General features: G+C 43.2%; 1 protein-coding gene across 2 annotated transcripts in view; it reads left to right on the plus strand.

The window, feature by feature from the left end:
* Window positions 1–12,491: 12,491 nt before the first annotated feature.
* LOC140739918 (neurturin-like) overlaps window positions 12,492–21,719 on the plus strand; it is a 122,692-nt gene continuing 113,464 nt past the window's right edge. Inside the window, exon 1 of one of the 2 annotated variants that reach the window (XM_073068593.1) lies at window positions 12,492–12,660. Coding sequence is in view for 1 of the 2 variants with exons in the window: in XM_073068592.1 (XP_072924693.1) it covers window positions 13,671–13,676 (6 nt within the window). In the remaining variant the exon portion in view is untranslated. Of the gene's footprint in view, window positions 12,661–13,478; window positions 13,677–21,719 lie in introns of those variants that run through there. The other variant, XM_073068592.1, reaches the window with a different exon arrangement.

Genomic DNA, 21,719 nt, shown 5'->3' on the forward strand with positions numbered 1-21,719 from the left:
AGTGAACTCTCATCTCAATGCACTCTGGAAGTCACTCAAATCATAATTTTCACTTTACAAACAGTTTAGGGTCAACACGTTATCTACTTCAGTGACAAACATGTGATCAGATCAAAGAAGGCAGCCAGGTCCCTTTTTTCACAGTAGAGAGAAAGAAATATTTATTTTAGGAGTGGAATGAGCTTCATTTCTTTTTAAATTGAAGGTTAAGCCATCTTAATGAGCATTAATAGCCGCTCGGCTAGTTCAATGTGTTCCACCATTTTGCTGTCATGGTTCAGTTGTTATAGTTTGATTCTGTGGAGGGGGATTTCTACATTTTTGGGAGCAATGTTGGTTCATAGAATGGGTGTAACACTAAAGAGTTCCTCCAGCATTTTTGTGTGTTGCTTGGATTTCCAGCATCTACAGATTTTTTCTTATTAATGAAAACAACGTAATCAGTTTGTACATTTGGGCTTCTGCTAAGGTTATGTGATCCTTCTCTTTGTAGTCCTGAGTATAACCTTCCCTTTTCCATCACTGTCACCTACACAACCATTCCTTTGCAAAGTATCTCTCTCCTTCTTCGATTGACCTGAAATCCTCTCTGGCCTCTTACCCACGCTACATATTATCCTTATGAACTGCCAATAGCATCAACCATCTCAGTTTTCATGCTGTACTCACTTCATCTAAACTGCATGTCTCTCAACCCTTTCCATCTTCCAGAGCCCATCCATAAATCTGTAGCACACCGCTCTTCAGCCACATTTTGACAATTGTTATTGAGACTAGTAAATTATAACTTTTTTTTAAAGTGGTAAAGTGGTGTCCACCAATAACGACTGAGGTAAAATTAGACAAGGGAAGGATAAATTAAAAGTAGAAAGAGAAAATAAAAGTTCCATCAGGCAAGAATAGAATGCTTTAAAATCCCGGTAAGAAGGTAGAAGTGGGTTGAGTGCAGCTGGCTGAGCTGCTCAAAGAGGGTTGAGGCTGAAGATGGAAGATTTTCAGAGGAGATTAAGTCAATAAGAGTCTGGGAAGCAAAGGATTGGTGCTGTTGTAATCTGGGGTAGGATTAAAATGTTACAGTGCATCGAAACCCATTCTGCAGATGTCAATGCAAGTCAACAATGGTCTTTTGCTGATTGACAAACCAGTGCTGACCTGTGGAAGCCAATTCACTGCAACAACCTAATCCTGCCCCCAAATTATAACCACATCGATCCATTACTTCCCTAGTCTAGTCTTATCTCAAATATGAGTGGCACTTGGTGGACACCACTTTACCACTTTAAAAATGCCACTTTACTGGCCATAGTGATATTATTCTCAAATAAGACATTTCAGTCCTTCTCCAACCACAATGGTCTGATGATCTTCAATATCTTCCATCAATATAAGGCCAACATATCCCTGAACGTTATTGCTGTCCGCCATCTGACTAAGTCAGTTCTCACTCTGAATAATATTTGTTTTGTTCCATTCTCTGTAGTCAAATCTTGGCCATATATGTCAAATATTGTTTGTTTCAATCTGACCCAGAACCAATCACCCACCTCTTTCTCTGAATATTGATGATCATATCTGGGCTTTTTTGCAAAGTTGCTATATTTTCCACCTTCAATCACCTTCTACAATTACCTTCCAGAGGCACTAACTTGAACGATAACCAAGTGCATTGAGCAGCTGGTTGCAGATCACATTCATTTTCATCTACCTGTTACATTAGACCCTTTCCAGTTTGCTTATTACTCAAATCAATCCACTGATGATGCCATAGCCTCTGCTCTGCACTGTCCTGTCCCACCTGGAAAATGATGCCTCATATCCAAGATGTTGTTTATTGCCTTCAGCTCAGTGATATGATCATCCCTCAGAAGCTGGTGGCTAAACTGCCTTTGTTGGGTTTCAACATCTCTCTCCGTAACTGGATCCTGGACTTCTTGACAGGTAGGCTACAGTCAGTCCGTGTTGCCAGAAACATCTCCAGCTCTGTCACGCTGAGCACCTGCACTCCACTGGGCTGCGTGCTCAGCCCAGTGCTGTTCACGCTGCTGACACATGACTGCACTGCTATATCCAGTTCAAACCAAATCCTGATGACACAACAAGTGGTTTCATTAACAGCAATGACAAGATGGAGCAAGGAGAGGAGGCTGGTAGATCGGTGCAAGAACAATAGCTTGAGTCTCAAAGTGGACAAGACCAAAGAGATGATTGTGGACTTTAGGAAGGTGCAGGGTGACCACTCCTCACTGCACATACGTAGCTTTTCCATGGGGAGAGCTAGGAGCACCAAGTTCCTGTGAGTGCACGTAACAGGTGATTGCACTGGTCCCTCAACACCCCCTCTTTCATCAAGAAAGCACAGCAGCATCTCCACTTGAAATTGAAATGAACGAGGCTCCCCCCACCCCCCAATTTTGTCCAGTTTTTGCAGGAGCACCATCAAGAGTGTCCTGGCCAGCCACATCTCCGCCTGGTATGGGGTTGCAAGGCATCTGACTAAAAGTTCCTACAAGGATTGTGAGGACTGCTGAGAGGATCATTCCATCCAGTGGAGATATTAAACAATTTTAAATCTTGAACCTTGAATTTTGAATGATAGAAACAGACCATTTCTTCTGTAACATTCTGATCCACTCTCTCCACAAGGCACCTTCTTGTAATTCTTCGGTTTTTATCTTCTTCCTTCCCACCTTCCATGGGACTAAACGCACCTTACAAGTGAAACATTGAATTACTTCTTCCAATTCGGCATAATGTAGTTGCTGGTGACTAAATGGCATTTCCTACTCTGCTGAACGATTGAGTAATACCTGTTCTGTCTTCGGGGCATTCAGCCTCCAGTTGCTTTAATTTTCTGTCCTATTCTCATGCTGACTCGCTCAGGCCTTGGCATCAACCTACATTCCAAAGCAGTCAATATATGCTTCAGGAACAGTACCTCATGTTTTGTAATCAGTATTTTGTTCAGTCCCTTGAGATAATAATTATACAGCTGCATTTTTGAATTTTCTTTATCCACCTCCTTTTCCCTCCTGCTCTCCTATTACCCACTAGCTTTTGCTCCTCCTGCTTCTCTACCCTTTTAATCTGGCTTCTTCACTCTTCCTTTCCAGTCCTGATGAAAGGTCTCAGCCTGAAACGTCGACTATTCATTTCCCACCATAGATGCTGCCTGATCTGTTGAGTTTCTCCAGCATTTTGCGTGTAGCATTTCACCTGATTCCATCTTTCCTACCATCTTGATTTTTCTTTGCCAGAACTGGCACAATTTTTTCTTACACTGTTCCACTTTTAAAAATTCCACATCGCAGTTTATTTATCTTCTAATCTTGTTCATACTAAAGTTAGGGTTCCGTTATAGTTGTCACATCTAGCTCTTCTACATGGTCATTTGGTGATAATTTCTAGTCTACAGTTTAAGCTAGGTCATTAGGTACTTTTAGCAGCCCAGGACTAAAAGATTGTGAGACACAAAAAGAGCTTAATGTGATATGTGAATCTTTATTATTGAGAAAGAAAACATATGACTGTAGCACAAGGTGTAACAGAATTAAAAGAGCCATCACTGTATCTGAATGGTTCAAAATGGGTGTCATAGAGTGAAAAATAATTATAGCCAAGGTTCATTGTCCACCCCCCAAAAAAGAAAGTTAATCCAAGTAAAGACAAACTTTCTTTGATTAACTAGCAAAACGGAAAATTTACTGATTCTTGATTTTAATTTTATCCAATCATATGACTTCAATCCTCTTAGAGATTTTATACTCACAGAGGACATATTGTATTTTTGACTACAGAATTTAGAGCATTAGAGCTAAATTTTCATTAGTAGATATTTATGCATTATTCACCCTACTTAATCTTAGTTGCCATAATGAACAGGACAGACCATTTGGGCCATGATGTGCTGACCTTTTAACCTACACCAAGATCAATCTAATGCTCCCCTCCCACATAATCCTCAATTTTTCTTTCATCCATGTGCTCATCTATGAGTCTCCTAAATGTCCCTAATATATCTGCTTCTTTCAGCACCTCTGGCAACATGTTTCACACACCCACCACTCTCTATGTAAAGAAACCTATCCCTGACGTCCCCTATGCTTTTCCTGCAATCACCTTAAAATTATGCCCTTTTGCATTAGCCATTTCTGCTGTCACCTCTGTTAATGCCTCATATCATCTTATACACCTCGATCAAGTCACCTCACTACAATCAACATTATTTATGCAACTAAGAATTTTGTTATCAGTGCAGTCAAATAAGATAAAAATGCAACCGCCTGAACACTTTCTAAAAATATGAGTTTATCTTTTCTGTTGGAGTAACCATCTAGGAAATTTAATAAAAGGTGTCTTTCCTTTGAAAGATTCATTATGGGTGGTCTGTCATATCTTCCCAGGCACACGTCCACAATCATAAAGGATAGGAAGGGTCAGAACTTATTGTGTGGTCATCAATTACCCCAATATGGGTTCATATGGGGTGATACTCTTTACAAGTATTTCACACTGTTGACAGATCTGGGTTGCACTTTCTTCAGTGAAAACTGATGTAAACAAAATTGCAGTGACTTCACTGGCCAAATAATTCTCCAGTATTCAAAGAATTTTCTATCAAAGATATTGTAACCGCAACCCATTTGTTCATAAATATTAAACCTGGGGCTGAGCTGTTTGCCTGGCACACTCTCAGGAGTGGAAAGAATCACAAGCTACCCAGTCACAAAAGGTGTCAGCAAGGGAATCTGTTATATGAGGCAGAACCCATTAGGGGCTATCAATATTTGGCCACCGTGTTGTCACCAAATCTGCTTGCAAACAGTGAGACTGCAGCCAAGACCATGTCGAGATAAAAGTGAAATGGCTTGCAGCCAGAAAATCAGGAAGGTGGGGACAGTGAATGAGTGCTTCTGATGAGAAACTAAAAGCTATAGTAGAAATGCTGGTCCCTACTGAAGAAGATAACAGTTAAAACCAGTGAAGGAAGAAGTGCTGACTATGAAGGACGGACGGAATTTCATCCTCTGGGTTCTAGATGTAAATTCCAGAATAAAGGAATATATTTCTAATTACCTTTACACAGGTTTCAAGTTAGGACTGGGGCAAAGTCTGTTGTGAACAGTGAACTGTGCTTATTTAGAATATTTAAATATGCCTGTCAAGTAGTCAAGTAGAATTCAGACGTGCCATCTGTTTGTGTTTTAAGATTTAATCCGTGCATCAGCTTGTTAGTCTTTTATGAAAATATATCAGCTATTTAATCATTCATTGAAAGCCATCAGGTCAACCAAATGAATTGGCCAGTCAAAGGGTCAGGTGCTACTTGCTCTTACAGCTCATATGCAAAAATTTGAGCTGGAAAAATAAAAAATGAACCTAGGGTTTCTGGACATGAAAATTACTGCTGTGGAAAATAGTGAGGTTGTGCATGACAAGTAGAGTTAAACAAATCTTTTAAATTAATTTCTTATTTCAATAAATCTATCTGTTTTTTTCTCACATTAAAAGCTTATTTTCCCAGAAGGCAGTTGCTAGTGATTCTAGGTATATTTAAATTACAGAGTCTCTCCAATGTTAAACTTACTGCACCTTCCAATTTTCTGAAAGCTTCCTATAGGTAGAAATACCAGCTATAATTTGAGATAATGCATGTAGATAACTTCAAAAAAATCATGATAAGTTCATAATTCAGAGCTGTGAATTTGAATTCACAGTTTACAGATACTACTGGCAAGGTAAGCACCTGTTGCTCATGCTAGCTCTCTGTAGATGTGCTAATTAGCCACCTGGAACGTTTGTGGCATTTTGTGCTATTTTCCAGAAATAATTCATGTGTTTCTAAAGGCAGAATTATGACCGAGGATGTCAGATTTCCTTCATTGAATTACTAATAAGTCAGAAACATTTTTACATTAGTCTGAATTCAGATTTCACTCATGCTGGTTGGATCTCTGGATCATGAATCAAACGAGTGAGTTCCGTAACGTAGCCGTGGTTGTCCTTGGCATTCTGTACACAGCCTGTCCTGAACGGCTCAGGCAACTATGGCAAAAGATGCAGCTTCTGAGGTGATGACTGGTGTAGTTAGAGATTTTACACTTAAGCCGCACAGAATCCATTTTGGTTAAGTGTTGTTTGAATGTGCCCTTTGCTACTTCTTTGCATGTTGCAATATGAAAACAAATAGAATCTAAAACAATAAATAAAAATATTAGCAACACACACAAAATGCTGGAAGAAATCAGGAGGTCAGGCAGCATCCATAGAGAAGAATAAACTGTACTCATTTCCATAGATGTTTCCTGACCTGCTGAGTCCCTCCTGAATTTCGTGTGTGTTGCTTCAGATTTCCAGAATCTGCAGACTTTCTTGCGTTTGTAAGGAAAATTATTGATGGGAAAAATTGTAGAGGCTACAATGTGGAGGAAGTCCTTGTGGGATGGTTGTTTAAAATGCAGTCAAAGATCTTCACGTTCATAGACACGTGATTGTCTGGACAAGGCTTACGTTGTGCATGCAACTTCAATCAAACCCATAAAATATAGGACCAGGAGATGACTTATTTTAACGATGACATGCATTTCTGATTTGTGGCCTCAAAGCATTCACTACATATAGACTCTGACAATGGAAACTTCCTGTAGATTTAATTCTTGGAAGCAAGAAAGATAAATTTGCAGGAGTGAACCTGGTGAAGACTTGCCCAGTTCTGAAATCCACCCTGAACTCATTCAGCATTTGCAGATGACGTTGACTTTTGTTTGGATGTTGAGCCCACCTCAGACATTAGAATGTATTTCCTTTCACACAGTGCTCCAACATACCCAGATTTAGCATGCTGGTACTGAACAATAGAAAATGCATCAAATTAATCCATGCATTAAGATGTACAAAAGTGCTGGATGGACTCCGCAGGTCGGGCAGCATCCGTCGAAAGAAGCAGTCAAGGTTTGGGGTCGAGACCCTTCATCAGGACTAAAGAAGGAGGGGGCAGGGGATCTATAAAGAAGGTGGGGGGAGGGTGGAAAACCAATCAGAGGAAAGATCAAGGGGTGGGGGCTGAGAAGCAGGGAGGGGATAGGCAGGAGAGGTGAAGAAGGAATCTAAGGGGAAAGCACTATGGGTAGTAGAGGGGGCCTTGTGAACTCTCCTTTACATTCCCATTCAGATATGTCCATAAATGGCCTCCTCTACTGCCATGATGAGTCCAAACTTCAGTTGGAGGAACAACACCTCATATACCGTCTGGGTAGTCTCCAGCCCCTTGGTATGAACATTGAATTCTCCAACTTCCGGTAACTCCCTCCCTCTCCCTTCCCCCATCCCACCTTCACTCTGTCTCCTCTTCTAGCTGCCTATCACCTCTCATGACTCTGCCTTCTTCTACTACCCACAGTGCGTTCCCCTTAGATTCCTTCTTCACCTCTCCTGCCTATCCCCTCCCTGATTCCCCTCCCCCACCCCTTGATCTTTCCTCTGATTGGTTTTCCACCCTCCCCCCACCTTCTTTATAGGGCCCCTGCCCCCTCCTCCTTTAGTCCTGACGAAGGTCTCCACCCCAAACCTTGACTGCTTCTTTCAACGGATGCTGCAGGACGTGCTGAGTTCATCCAGCTTTTTTGTACGTCTTGATTTGACCACAGCATCTGCAGTGCACTTTGTGTTTACTAATCGATGCCATTAACTGATTGATGCCAAATATGGGCAAAACTAAGGTTGGGCTTTTAGAGGTTAATCCTTACCAATGGCCTTTTGGGATTTTAGTGAAGGGAGTACAGACATCCTTGTGTGCTCATTCTACCCGCTTTGTTAGGGCACTGAGGGTGGGAAGTGTGTTGTATTCCCTAAGTATGACCATAATACATCTGCTTAGGTTGTGGGTAGCTGTACTTTGCATGGAGAAAGGACTAACGCAACAAGGCCACACCGTGCCCAACTTCCCCAACGACTCTATATAGCGGAAAGGGTCTTTTGACTTTCTAATGCACTGAGTCCAAAGATACAAAACAAAGTAATGAACTACCAGAAGTTTGTTTGATTAACTACTCCGACGTGTCAACCTCCAGTTCGAATTGTCCTGCAGTTTTGTAAACAGCGCGCGGTCCAGCGGTCTCAGCCGCGTAAGATATGAAGGAAACTAGCATCAAGACAGAATGGATGGAGCACGTCCAATAAACATCACTGCCCTTGATTGTTATGTTTAACTTTAAGTGGTTTTAAAGGGACTATTTTCGCCACACAACTATTTTAGTTGTTTCCTTCAGAGCGTTAAATCTTTTTCAAGGGTCTTATAACGCTCGGTTAAAGCCAGAGAGAATACAAACGCGACCGTTTTGTTTTTCGCATATCAGAGACAGGGGAAGAAAAGTAGGAAAATTAACTACGGAGGAAGAACGATAGAGGAGAAAATGAAAAAAAAAATAGAGAGGGAAGCGAAAGACAAAAAGATAGAGATATAGTGAAAATATAAAGAAAGAAACAGTAAAAGGAATGAAACAACAATAAAGGACGAAGGACAAAGTTGCAGTAGGAGTGAGGCTGGGCTGTCTCGGTGACCGCTCTTACTCCTGAAGGCTAACAACGTATAGGATATAGTTTAAAGTTCAGTCGCTTTTTACAAGTTCATAGTTTAACAGGAAGTAAGCCTGTACGGCATATTAAATGCAAAGGTTAAGTTTCAGGTTATATAGAAATATAAAAGCTCGGCTTTGAGTGTAAGAGTATTTATCGGGATTATGATTCTTATCTAACGGTCCTGGGCAGACTTAGAGTCTTTTAAAAAATATCTCCGGTTGCTTAACGGATAAATGTTGGGAAGAGATCTCTTCATCTTGTCATTAAGCAGCGGCGTTCGGTATTTCACATCTACACAAGATGGCAGACGGATCTTTGGTGCGTTGCCTCACCTGGAACCCCCCAGAGCCTTCGACAATAGAACATTTCCACTTCAACCCTGACGTGTACATTCGAGCTAGAGTAACAGAAGTGGTTGTAAAGAACAAGAGTACTGAAAACCCTGCTAAAATCGTGGTTTACGGATTAAAATGTACTGGAATTTGCTGAAATAGCTCATCATATACTCTAAACAACACACACAAAATGCTGGTGGAACACAGCAGGCTAGGCAGCATCTATAGGGAGAAGCACTGTCGACGTTTCGGGCCGAGACCCTTCGTCAGGACTATAGTACTACTTATTATCTCTCCTTTCAGTGAGTCCTGACGAAGGGTCTCGGCCCGAAACGTCGACAGCCCTTCTCCTTATAGATGCCGCCTGGCCTGCTGTGTTCCACCAGCATTTTGTGTGTGTTTGAATTTCCAGCATCTGCAGATTTCCTCGTGTTTGATCATATACTCTCCCAGACATCTCACTCTTCAAAGTGATAATGACAAGCCACAACGCTGAAGCCCAGAGTCAAAGAGGAAAACAATGGACATAAATATATTTTAGGACTTTTTAAGATTTCTAACTGCATCAATTCATTTCTTGGAAGTTAAACTCCATTTCCGACCCTTCGTTAGTGTTGCTCCTGGCTTTAAGATCTCGGGAAACATCTTGAAATATCTGCAGGGTAACGAAACTGAAATCTCGCTTGCTATCCTGGCTTTAGTTTCTGAAGGGACCTCAGTTCTCCCGCAGTCTCAGAACGCAATGAACCATTCATGGCATCAAATATCATTTACATTTATTTGACAAAAGATGGCCAAGTGTGTATTTACAGTCGTGGACTAGACTAGGCGTCCTTGAGTGGACAGAACAAGCCCGCAGGTTCCGCGGAGTGCAGCGCATCGCCCGCCCAGAAACGCGTCGCATCGGCTGTCAGCGACCGAGTTCGCGCCTGACATTCGGTGCTGCCCGAGCGGAGGTTGTGCGTTCTCTCCAGTCCGCCGCTTTGCTCTCACATCCCGAAGACCGACTAGTCTGTAGGTTGGTTGTCCGCTGTAAGATATCGCTTAGTGTAGGCGAATGGTGGGAGAAAGTGTGAAAGAACAGATTCCTGGGAATTGAGTGGGGAATGGGATTGCCTTATGAGCCAGCATCGACTCGATGGGTCGAATGCCTCCTTCTGTGACGTCATGGAACAGGAGAAGTGCAAGTCACCATTGTCTCCATTTCCCTGAGAAACCCACATTGGAATTACCGTTCCACCATGGTCCCAACAGAAACTAAAATGCACCACTCCTCGGAATTAAACGTTTTTTGTAAACATACTTTCCAGGGAATGAGTAGAGGCTCTTTATTAACTGCCAGGGGTTCCAAACTATCTTTCCCCCCCAACTCCCATTCCCAACAATCATCAACCCTTCCAATTAAAATCGAAAACTTCCTCTCCTACATCTCCAAAAGCGGAATTTCCTGGAATATCTCTCGATGTAGATTCAAACGATCATAATCAATAATGTAGGTTTGTTATAAGTGATATCTTCTTTCACACTAAGTTTCAAGATAGGAGGTGTGAATCGCTCACATTCTGCGCTGAGTTTTGGAGATCAAAATGTGATTCTTGGGACGTTAACCCGCAGAGGGAAGTCAGCGCAGAAAAGTACCATCAGGAGCCCCACGTCGATAAAAAATCGAGATGGTTGACAAAGGTTTGTAGATCCAAAGTGATAAAAGGGCAGTTTAAGAAACGTCAAAAGGTTCTTCAGTGACAGGGAGGGTAAAGGCAAAAAATAGGCTTCCAGGTGAGGCATTCGAGCTTTCCCTGGCTCCTCCGCAAGGTTGTTCAGTACCTTACTGTTATTGGAAAATAAGGCAATGGGAAACGACTAAGGGACCAAGGGATAGCCTCCCTTAATTTATCAATGTAGTAAATTTACAAACAGCGGAATGCAATCCCCACATAATCCGCACGGAAACTCCCCACCATCGAGGATGTCTACAAGAGGCAATGCCTCAGGACGGCAGCGTCCATCACCCTCGCCGCCTAGGCCATGGCCCGTTCTTTTAGCAATCACCAGGCAGGAGCCCGAAGGCCCACAACTCAGGGTTCAACTCCAGCAACTTCCTCACTGCATCGGGTACTGCAAAGGACCTGAAATGCCCTAATCCTGCCTCGGACTGTATTTCTTTTTGTGCTCTCTCAACTTGTTCTGATGTCATTTTGTTTATTTTATTTTGTCGAATGTTATATATTATTGTTACATTATGTTTATGTTCACTTATGTTTGTCGTGCTTCTGATGTACTGTGCTGCTACCGCATCTGGCTAACTGTTACACCCTGCGCCTATGACAACGTTGGTTGTCCATCGTGTCCGACGATGACAGGAAACCTGTGCGAGGAAGTTTTTAAAAGTGGAAAAGACGTTGCACGGGGGCAGTTCCACTCTCCCTACCTCGGAAGACCGTGTCCAGTGGTACACGTGTCACAAGCTCGGGTTTTCCTTGGTTGCAGTGAACGACCGTGGCGTGTTCTGTGTCTTGTCGTGACCTCCGCTCTCCACGGAGCGTTGCAGTACCACCTTCCTAGCGGCTGGATCTCACTCACCGCCCCGGTCCGTCCGAGCTGACTTCGCATGCTAGGACAGACCACGTCCCTATCTCACCGGGGTAGGAGGCCGCCGGCTTACCCTCACCTGGGCCCCATCACCAGAGGTGCTACCCCCTCCCTGGACACCCCGGACAGCCCAGTGACAATACATTTCAACTGAAAACGAAATGCAGGCTGGCTGTAAACTGCACGCTCTGAATTCCAGCGCCTGAAGTTCAATGTGGATTCAGACCCCATCTAACTTCATCTCTTCCCGGTGAGAGTCCCGCGCTATCATCACCCACAGGTACAGCAGTCGCCCCTCCCTGTCGTCCGTGTGCTGTTGGACAAGGGTAATGGTGGCAGATCCGGCGGACTTTGTGGTCCAGTTACCGTTCGGCCAGGTGACTGGACCTGGTTTCAGACCCGCCGGTGGTTTAATTACCCCCGGCTGCTATTCCCCACCTCAGCGTCGGGAAAGCGAGGGCAGTCCCCACAGCTGTCGTCAAAGTATTAAACGGTTCTCAGTAACCTGACACCCACTTCCGCAGGGAGGGGCTGTTTCAAACTCAGCCCCCAAAGCCCGTCCGGAGCCCAGGTTTTTTGGGGGGGAGGGGAGAGAGCGGTGCAACAGCACAAACACACAGGCATTCGCTCAGCTCGGAGCGCCGAAGAGGTTCTATCCACATCATCTGGCGGCGTGTCCGGGACGGGGAGGGCGCGGGGATCCGGGCCAGCTGGTGGGAGGGGAGATCGGCACCGCCTGCAGTGACCCCCGGGGGTGTCGGGCAGCGCCCCGTACCTGACTGCTGACAGCTGCGATTCAAACCCGCTCGCCGACGCTGGTGAAGGCGGGGCGTGGGGAGGGGAGGGGAGGGGAGGGGAGGGGGGTCACAGCAGAGTGCAGCAGGAGCAGGGTCACCCCTCCCACTCTGCCCCCGCTGTCCCGTTAACTGTAGGTGCTGGGCGATGGCAGCCCGCCGGCAGCCCGGCGCTAAGTTTGATGCCCGTGGTCTCTGCAGTGCGGACGGAGGGCAGCGGCTACAGCCGAGGGCGCTCTACAAGTGAACATTCCCAGGGTCTCTCCTCTTGATGACTTGGAGAAGCATTTCAGCACCCGGAGCTTGAGACATTCTGAGCGGGACGACAGCGACAGTGCAGGGGCAGGTCTGGATAACCCGGGCTAAAGGTAAGGGGGCAGAGACCCTGACAAATTTGGATTGCGTGTGGGATTTTACTCTGGGTGTATTGCAGTCAGCCGTGAGTGACACCGAGCAAGAATCCGCTGTCCCGGTTGAAATGATCCCAGTTACAGGGGTGATACGGGAGCTTACAGCGAGCTGCAGAGACGGGGGGGGGGGGGGGGTGTTGGTGGAGCGGTGGGAGTTAGTGAGAGGTACCCCCTTATCCCCACTCCCCATGCGCTCTCGACACTCCTAAACCAGTCTCACTCCCCTTCCCCCTCACTCCCCTTCACCACCCTCACTCTCTCCTGATCTTCCACAAGCACACGCAGGGGCAAGCAGCACAAACTCCTAACGTTGAGAAGCACTCATCGACAAGAGCGTTGGCAGCTGAGCTGTGTAAATAATTGATTACTTCGATGCATGGTAGAGGTTAATTCATTCCTATTCGGTGCCCCGCGCCGAGTTTCCACTTTCTCAGTGTCGCCGAAATGAACGGCAGGTCTTTAAGTGTCTGCTGTCCTGCCTGCTCCGACCCACAGTCTCTCCGTCTGATCTCAGTTTCTTCCTCACTCTGGGTGACTTTCTCCAATTCACTTCTCGCCCAGCCAAGTGTCCTCCTCCGTGGCGATTCCTGCCTCACCCCCAACCCCGTCTGTCCCTCCCACAGTTTTAATCGCCCTCGCCTCCTGACCGTGTTCCTTTCTCTCTCCCGCGCCCCCAGTACTTGGCACTGGAAGCCGTAACACAAAACAGATACCACTACAGAAGGTACGTAATAATTATTCTCCATATCTGGGAGCTGCTTGCCTGCACTGACAGAGCGGGGCGGGTCAGAGATCCCTGCTCGTTCTGTCGGGAGACTGTCTTATCGCTGGTGTGGCTGAGAATTAGCGGACACTCTGTCGTGTCAGATAGACCCTGCACTCGATGGAAATATTTCACCTTTTATCTGCTACTGGGAGCTGGATTAAGCAACTGGGACCGAGCAGAGCGAGGAGCAGGCGGGCGAATAATGAGGGTAAGTTCCCCCTGCGTCCACCCCATGTTGGAATGTTCTGACAGTCCCCGGGCTGGGGCCCGGTCTCGGCTGAGGGAAACCCTCCACTCCTATTTCCCCTTCACGCCTCATTGGCCTCTTTTGTCCCCATTTATATAGATGTCTCATTTCCCCTGTGCTTCGGGCAAACCCTGAATCCTATTGCTCCTATTGGGGAAAAGCTGTATTCCTGGTGCATCTTTGCCCCCTCCCACACATGCTATGAGGATCTACCACGTCCAGTAACGCTGAGGGGAAAAGCCCCTTTCCCCACTACCCCTTGGGGAAAGGTCCCATTTCTCTTTCTCCTCAAGTAACTCCATCTCTGGGGGGGAAAAGCCCCAGCCTCACTGACCTCTGGGGAACTCCCCCAACCCCATTGCACTGGGGAAATCACCCACACCCAAATCCCCCTGGTGAAGAGGCACATCTCCTGCTGCTGAAGTAAATCCCCTACACCATTGATTCTCCAGTGAAATCCCCCTCTGCAGCTACCATCTTTGGGAAACCACTTGCTCTTTTTAATCCTCTTCCATTAAATCTTTGAGGAAATGCTTCACTCCCATCACCCAAACATCTCTTCTTAAACCCGCTAAGGGGACACTCTTCATTCCCATCACCCCTTTAGGGAAGGCCCTTATTTCCATTATCCCTTCGGAGACATTCTTCACTCTCATGGTGAAACAAGAAACTTCTGAAGCTGGAATCAGGAGCAATAATTAGATTGGCAGATGAACTGAGCAGGTCAGGGCAGCACGTGCAGAGACAAAGGGGGAATGGATAACATATCGATAGACCACCTATTGCTTCCCAGCTCCTGCCTCTCCCTCAATTTTGTATGCTGACTGCCTCCTCCTTGCATTCTCAGTTCAATTCTCAACCTGAAACATTGACCATCCCTCTGGCTTCCCAGAGCCTGCCTGACCCAACAGTTTGCTTCTCACTCTCGTATGCTTAGCACCCCTCTCGATTTCCCCCTTAACGAATGCTCAACACCATCTAAACCTGCGGCACAGACCAGCCAGACAGGAAGTTGCAGAACTTGTACCTGAATTTGGACTTGCTATATTTGGGATTCAGGATCTATGTGGGTTGGTAGTTTGAGTGCCTGAATGGAAGAGATCAGAGTCACATGGACAGACATTCTGATACAGATTGCAAACCACTTGATTTTTTTTATTCAAGAGGGTGAAAGGTAAAAAAAAAATTACAATTTGAACAAAGCTGAGTGGCTGTCAATTCTGACAACAAATTTTGATACTTGGCAGAGGACAAAATGTTTATCATAGAGGGATTGGTGAGATGTTTCATTTCCAAAACTATCCTCCTCAAACTGAATTACTGCTCCCAGCTGGTCCTGCAATCCCTCTTTCCCTGATCAATGCCATCCAAATAAATTAAACATTCTTTTATCCCCTTAACACTTTCAGGAAATTCTCATTTACAAGTTGGTTGCTGCAGTTATCTACTTAATATAAATGGCTATGTGTTAATAAGGATATGGGGGATGTGTGACACTTTGGTGTATTCAGAGAATGGGAGAGGGTCTCCTTTTAACGTCAGTGTAATGTGTCTTTTTCACCCTTGGATTTATAGTGACACTAACTGTGTGAAAACTTAAGTAGAACAACCTGAGGGTGACAGGTGATATTTGCATTCAAAAAATCTGTGAAAAACTATCAAAGCTCACATGCGTTGATTTGTACAGCAGTGTTTTGGATAAATTGAATGAACAGTTAATAAATAGCACAGTCATAATTTTGGTGAGCTACAACAGTTGAGGGAATCTGGATAAGGGTGTATTTTGGGACCTGCAGATGTCTGCAATTAACTTCATCTGCTTTTCTACTTCCTCATCCCACCTACTCACTGCAATCCAAGCCAACAGTTTAGGGCATTTGACTCCTGCAAGCATCCGTCCGTGTCGTGTTTTGGTTAAGAGTTTGTGAGGGCAACTTTCTCTTTACTTTTCCTTTTGTCCCTGCGTGAGTTTATTCAGGGAGAGGCCTGTGTGCATTTCTGGTTGCCACACTAGGGGAAGGATGTAGAGGATTTAGAGAGGATGTAGAAAGCGTTCAGCAGGGTGTTGCCTGGATTGGAGAGCATTAGTTATAAGGAGAGCGTGGATAAACTTGAATTGTTTTCTCTGGACCACGGGAGGCTGTGGAGGGACCTGATAGAATATACAAAATTATGAAAGATATAGAGTAGATAGAAAGAGTCTTGCCCTAGGATGAAGAGGACAAGTACTAGAGGGCATAGCTTTAAAATGAGGGGGGGGGGTGGGAATGTAAAGGAAATTTGAAAGGCAAGTTTGTTTTTAACACAGTAGGCATCTGGAATACACTGCCTGGGGAAAAGGTAAAAGCCAAGAACATTTAAGCAGGTACATGAACAAGCAGGGAGTAGAGGAATGTAAACCATGTACAGGCAGATGGGGATAGTTTAATTTGGCATCATAGTCAGTACTGACATGATGGGCTGAAGGGTCAGGTCCTAGGATGTACAGTTCTATCCCTATGTTGCTTGAGAGTAGCCAGGTTCTTCTCTAAATGTACCTTTGCTGGTAGTCAATAGCATTTGAAGCACCTGCCCCTTCTTTTTTACAATTAGCACGTGCTGCTGTTCACAAGTGTGACATCATGAGACTGATGAAAACTAAAACTACTAAAGTTTAACTACACTCAGGCAGACTTCTGAGAGATTGGGCGCAACCCTTGGTTAAGACGTCTGATTAATTTGCTTTATTTTTCTTTCCTGATTGAACCAGTTTTATTTCAACTTCAGTCAGTAGTTTAACAAAACAAGTTAGATTTTTCTTCAATGATTGCATTGCAATTTACATGCATTGGAGTACATATCCGGTGAAGCTTGTTGTTGTTGTTCCATGACTTTAATCATACTGTTAATGCAGGAGAAAAACTTGTATTGCATTAGATCTGGTTAAATTGGTCAAGAATCATTCACTTTTGCTCCTTACTATATAGTATGTATACTATATATATTACGTACTATATACTCTGCTATGCATTTTAGTTTTACTTTTCATCCCTTGATGTCTTGACATTGGATTAGCATTCAGAATTTTCCACCTTGCTTTTGTGAGTTTGTTTGGAGATTTCCAATTCTGGGACAACATAGGGATACAGAGATGGAATAGTTTTCAGAACGTGATAATATTGTCAGAATTATGTTCCCCAATCAATAATTTCCTAGTGATGAATTTGATGGTTCCCAGTAATGCAAAACATTCTCTGAAAGAAATAATTGAAGAACACCTCTGTGGAATGAAATAGGATTCCTCCTTCAAATCTCCATTGCAGGATAGGGAAACGTTTATTGCCTGTGGTGTTAATTGCTGAATGGTAAACCATTATGGGGCTGTTTACTTTTCAAATTGACCCACTGGTGCTGTCCCTATAAAATCACACAGAGCAGGTATAGATTAACGAGTACCGTGGCTTGAAGCAGACAAGAATTCCAAGAGGCTATTCTCAAAATCGTGATGACGGAAGCATTGGTGTCAATGGACAGCAAAAGCAACCATGATTAAAAGTAGTTTGTTCCTCTCTAACTTTGCTGAAAATTGGAGAATACTCAGAAGAAATGGAAGAAGTGCTTGTTTATGATATTTCTCTGAGGTTTCCGCTGGTCTTTTCGCCAAGCCATGGCAGGAGATTGGGAGAACACCCATGGAAACTCCAGGCGCCAGTGTATTGTATTATCATGAAGCTTTGTCTGTTTGCACGGGAACCCATCCACAAACATCCTAAAGCAATCTCCTTTCTTGGTTGAATAATTGTGAGTCTGTGCTTGGGAAAGCCAGCAATTGCAAATTCCCAGGGCAGATGGCGCTGGTGCTGAACAAATTAGAATCTGGACGTTGAGAACGTTCTTCCCAATGTTCGGGGTCGGGTGGAGTGGTTCTCAATAACAGAAAGTGTGCTCTGGAGAATAGAAGAACTTGTAGTGTTTTGGCAAGGAGTTTTGAGCCTCAAAGTGGGGAAAATACATTGTTTCGTGGTTGTGGCAATATGACTTTGCTTAACATTTGCACCCAATCAACTGCAAGTTTCTGCACTTCACATTTACGTTTATAATTGAAATAAAGAAGTTTTGCGTAGATTTCAGCCAGCGACCCTATTTTGTATTTCATATTCCACCAATCAAAATACAATGTTATGTCCACGTTAGCTGATGATGTATTTCGGTTTTTGATTTTTTTTTGCAAAAAACAAAGGATTTCCTACATAGCTCTGAAAAGGACAGCTTATTTAGAGAAAAAAATACTGGTTCTAGATCGTGGCTAACACGAACTGCTGTGAACCAATTAAACAGTGTAACCCCGACGTTTGACAAACAAGCAAAACATTGGACAAAGATCAGTTAAACAAATAGGCATGCCTTGGAAGCACTATAGTGCAGACTATCAGTGAGCATTAATCAGTAATGCTCCAGTCTTGTTAATCTGCTGGAGTTCTTTTGAAGAGGTAGCTAAACCATAGTATAGTTTATCTGAATATCCAGATGACTTTTGATAAAGATCCACATGGAAAGATTTTCAAAAGACATAATGGAATAAATATTGAAAATATTAAACTACTTTGGCAAATAGGCAGGAAGGGTTGAAAAATATATGTGGAGTTTAGTTTTATAGGGATCTAGTTTGAGTCTGTTACTCAAGAAACAATTTTTCATTTCAGGACCTTACACAGACCATGAATGTATAAATGTCCTTGCTATTGTGTAACCATTATAGCAGCTGATTTCTGTACAGCAGCGAAATAACTTCAATGGTTAATGTGTTGATAGCGGTGCTGGTCGAGAGGTAGGTGGATTTAGATTGGAATATCCCAAAACTGTTCATGCAGACCCAAGTCTGAGACTCAATAGCATCTTTCTTTTTAAATGTACAGAGAAGCAATAAATGATAGATAGAAGAAAAAAGAACTAGATTATCTTAATGTCAAAAATAATGCAAGGAAAGGTATTTTACCTAGCTTCCAAGGAAAGGATTAGATAGCTTTGGTGTCAATGAAACGACTCTGGCAAGCTCACAGAGTAATAGTATAATAGTCACAATTCTGTGTGTCAGCCACACAACAAGTGTATACGTTGTCACTAACTAAAGTGGACTAGCTCCATGCTGCCTATATAACCCCACTGGCACCATGCAATATTCACATAGAGTCAGGATGGGATGAGTACATTCATTATCTGTCAGGACACTGGACCAGGGATCCAATCGCAGACCCAGCACTGTGCACACAGTGATATTAATTGAGTAATAAATCCCAAGCTGCAAACAAAGTAGGTATCAAAGTTCAGGCAGAGATCATAACATCCAGAGAAATCCAAAAACCAGAATCGGGAAACAGGCGGAGTCCACATTCAGATGGACAGAGTACAGATACAAATGCTGGAAAGGCTCAGGAAAATTCACTGGCACAATCTGGCTACAAATAGGTGAAAACACAGGACTGAAATACACTGAGCAATAAACAGAGAGGCAGATGATAGGTGGAGCACAGTGAGACACAAGTGGCAGCAATACAGGTAATAATGAGAAACAGATGAGAGACGGAGTACTCAGTGATACAGGGGCCGGAGTAGAGCAGGAATGGGGACAGGAGCACATGGCAATACAAAACCACAGACTGACAACTAGGGGGAAACACACAAAAAGACAGAGTTCAACTGGAGGTACTGACATTATCATATATCACACCTGGCCCCACCATTGCATTGTCTTAGCTGTGCATAGGTGATCTAAACAGTGTCCAGGTCGACCGTCTCATTTACATTTGTTTTCTGTTCCCTATCTCCCATTTTGCTGAAGGTAGCAATATATGAAGATACAAGGCTGGAAGGATATGCCTAAAACAATTTCCCATTAATCTCCTATTCATTCAAGTATCTTCTCAGTATTTCCTTTTTTTTTCAATGCTGTCTCTCTTTACCTCTTCTCTGGACAGTCCATTCATACAACATGCTACTCTCTGCTTAAAATCATTCAGTTTAAATCTTATTCTTTTGCCACCTTTTCTAAATCCGAACCTGTGTTCTTATTTTTCAGTATATGACTGTCCCAAACACATTATTAAAACCCCACTTCATTACTTTGTAGTCATTGCAAACATCTCTCTTCTGCTCCAGGGTCTTCAGCATCTCTGTGTTCTCAAATGTCCTTAGAGAAAAGACCATAATATATAGGAGGAGAATTAAACCACTCTGCCCATTGACTGTCTGCCATTTGATCAGAGCTGATTTTTTTTCTCTCAACCCCAATCCTCTAACTTTCTCCCTTTAACCCTTAACGCCTTTCCGATCAAAAACCTACTGACTTTCCTTGGATGAAATACCTCAAAAGTCTGTACATCCCTTGTCCTAATAAGTCATCCACAATTGTTCAGCAGTTAATAATCATCTTCCAACACTGAGGAAGAACTAATCAGCCAAATATTATAGAGGTCCATATTTTCTTTCTGATTTAATTAAGACATATGTAAAAAAAAACTGAAGATTAATTTACCATTAGTGGTGATAATTTTCAACTTGCTGTACAAGGTATTAATCAGAGGGAAGGATTTCTGCAGGGTTAGAGTCTCTCTGAAGGTAGCACATACGCTTCAATCTCTGTGTGAAGGGAGTCACTGATGCCTCACAAACAGACACATCTAAAAGCTGCTCTGATCAGCAAAATAACCCACTTTTATTTGGGCGCACAGTAAGCATGCATCATCATCCCAGTCACTGCAGACGAGAGGAAGGTAAACTGTCATAAAAGTAAAGTGTCACTATGGTTACCAAAGCATTCAACTAAAGTCATAACATCATCAAAGATATTGTGAACGGCTCATGATATGCAGTATATCCTGCATGAACTAAGTTTCCATTGCCAGCAAACCCTTCCAGGAAATTGTCCTATCATTTTGAATCGTTTACTGCCTAAATTGAACACGCTTTCTTTAATATTCTGTTTTAGGCTGCACTGCAGAATGGAAATATCAATGTTGTGAATTTTCTTTGGCAAATTAGCACATTATTATATCTTTAGACAGTATGTACCTCAGTTATGTTTCAGTTTATCAGCATATGCGTTAGTTATTCTAATATTCATGTTTATATATTTCAATTGCATTCAGTTATCCCATGTCTTAGTCTTTAGCCTTCCGTGACAAGATGGCTTATGACCCTGGGTTTTTTCAGATTCCTTCCCAAGTTTAGTTGCATTCTTGTCCCTGTAAGCCTTATGATCATATATTTCTGCAGGAATTGACTTACCTTCTACTCTTGGAATACAGTGAAGGTAGTCCTTAAATGCGATACCTGTGTCTCACTTATGTATTGATTCAACCTCTTTGTTGGCTTGATACAAATCAATTTTGCTTTAGTTGACAAAGAGTTGCACGTTTCGCTTGGCAATTTCAGCTGCTACCTTATAGCCATCAGCAGTTGTTAAAGGTCTCGTCCCTGAGGCTGAAGATTGTGGGTATAAAACAGGAAAATTAAATAACTGCAGATGACGGAAACCTGAAATAAAAACATAAAATGCAAGGCAAACAGCACTTGTGGAAAGAAAAACAGAATTAGCATCTTTGGCCAAAGCTCACAGGTTGTGAGTACAAGTCCCACTCCAGAGATTAAGAATAAAAATTAAGGCTGACTCTTCAGTGCAGTACTGAAACAGCATTTATTATTGTTTAGATAGATAGATAGATAGATAGATAGATAGATAGATAGATAGATAGATAGATAGATAGATAGATAGATAGATACTTTATTCATCCCCATGGGGAAATTCAACTTTTTTCCAATGTCCCATACACTTGTTGTAGCAAAACTAATTACATACAATACTTAACTCAGTAAAAAAATATGATATGCATCTAAATCACTATCTCAAAAAGCATTAATAATAGCTTTTAAAAAAAGTTCTTAAGTCCTGGCGGTAGAATTGTAAAGCCTAATGGCATTGGGGAGTATTGACCTCTTCATCCTGTCTGAGGAGCATTGCATCGATAG

Source organism: Hemitrygon akajei, chromosome 16 (genome assembly GCF_048418815.1).
Source record: "Hemitrygon akajei chromosome 16, sHemAka1.3, whole genome shotgun sequence".
NCBI classification, from domain to species: Eukaryota; Metazoa; Chordata; class Chondrichthyes; order Myliobatiformes; family Dasyatidae; genus Hemitrygon; species Hemitrygon akajei.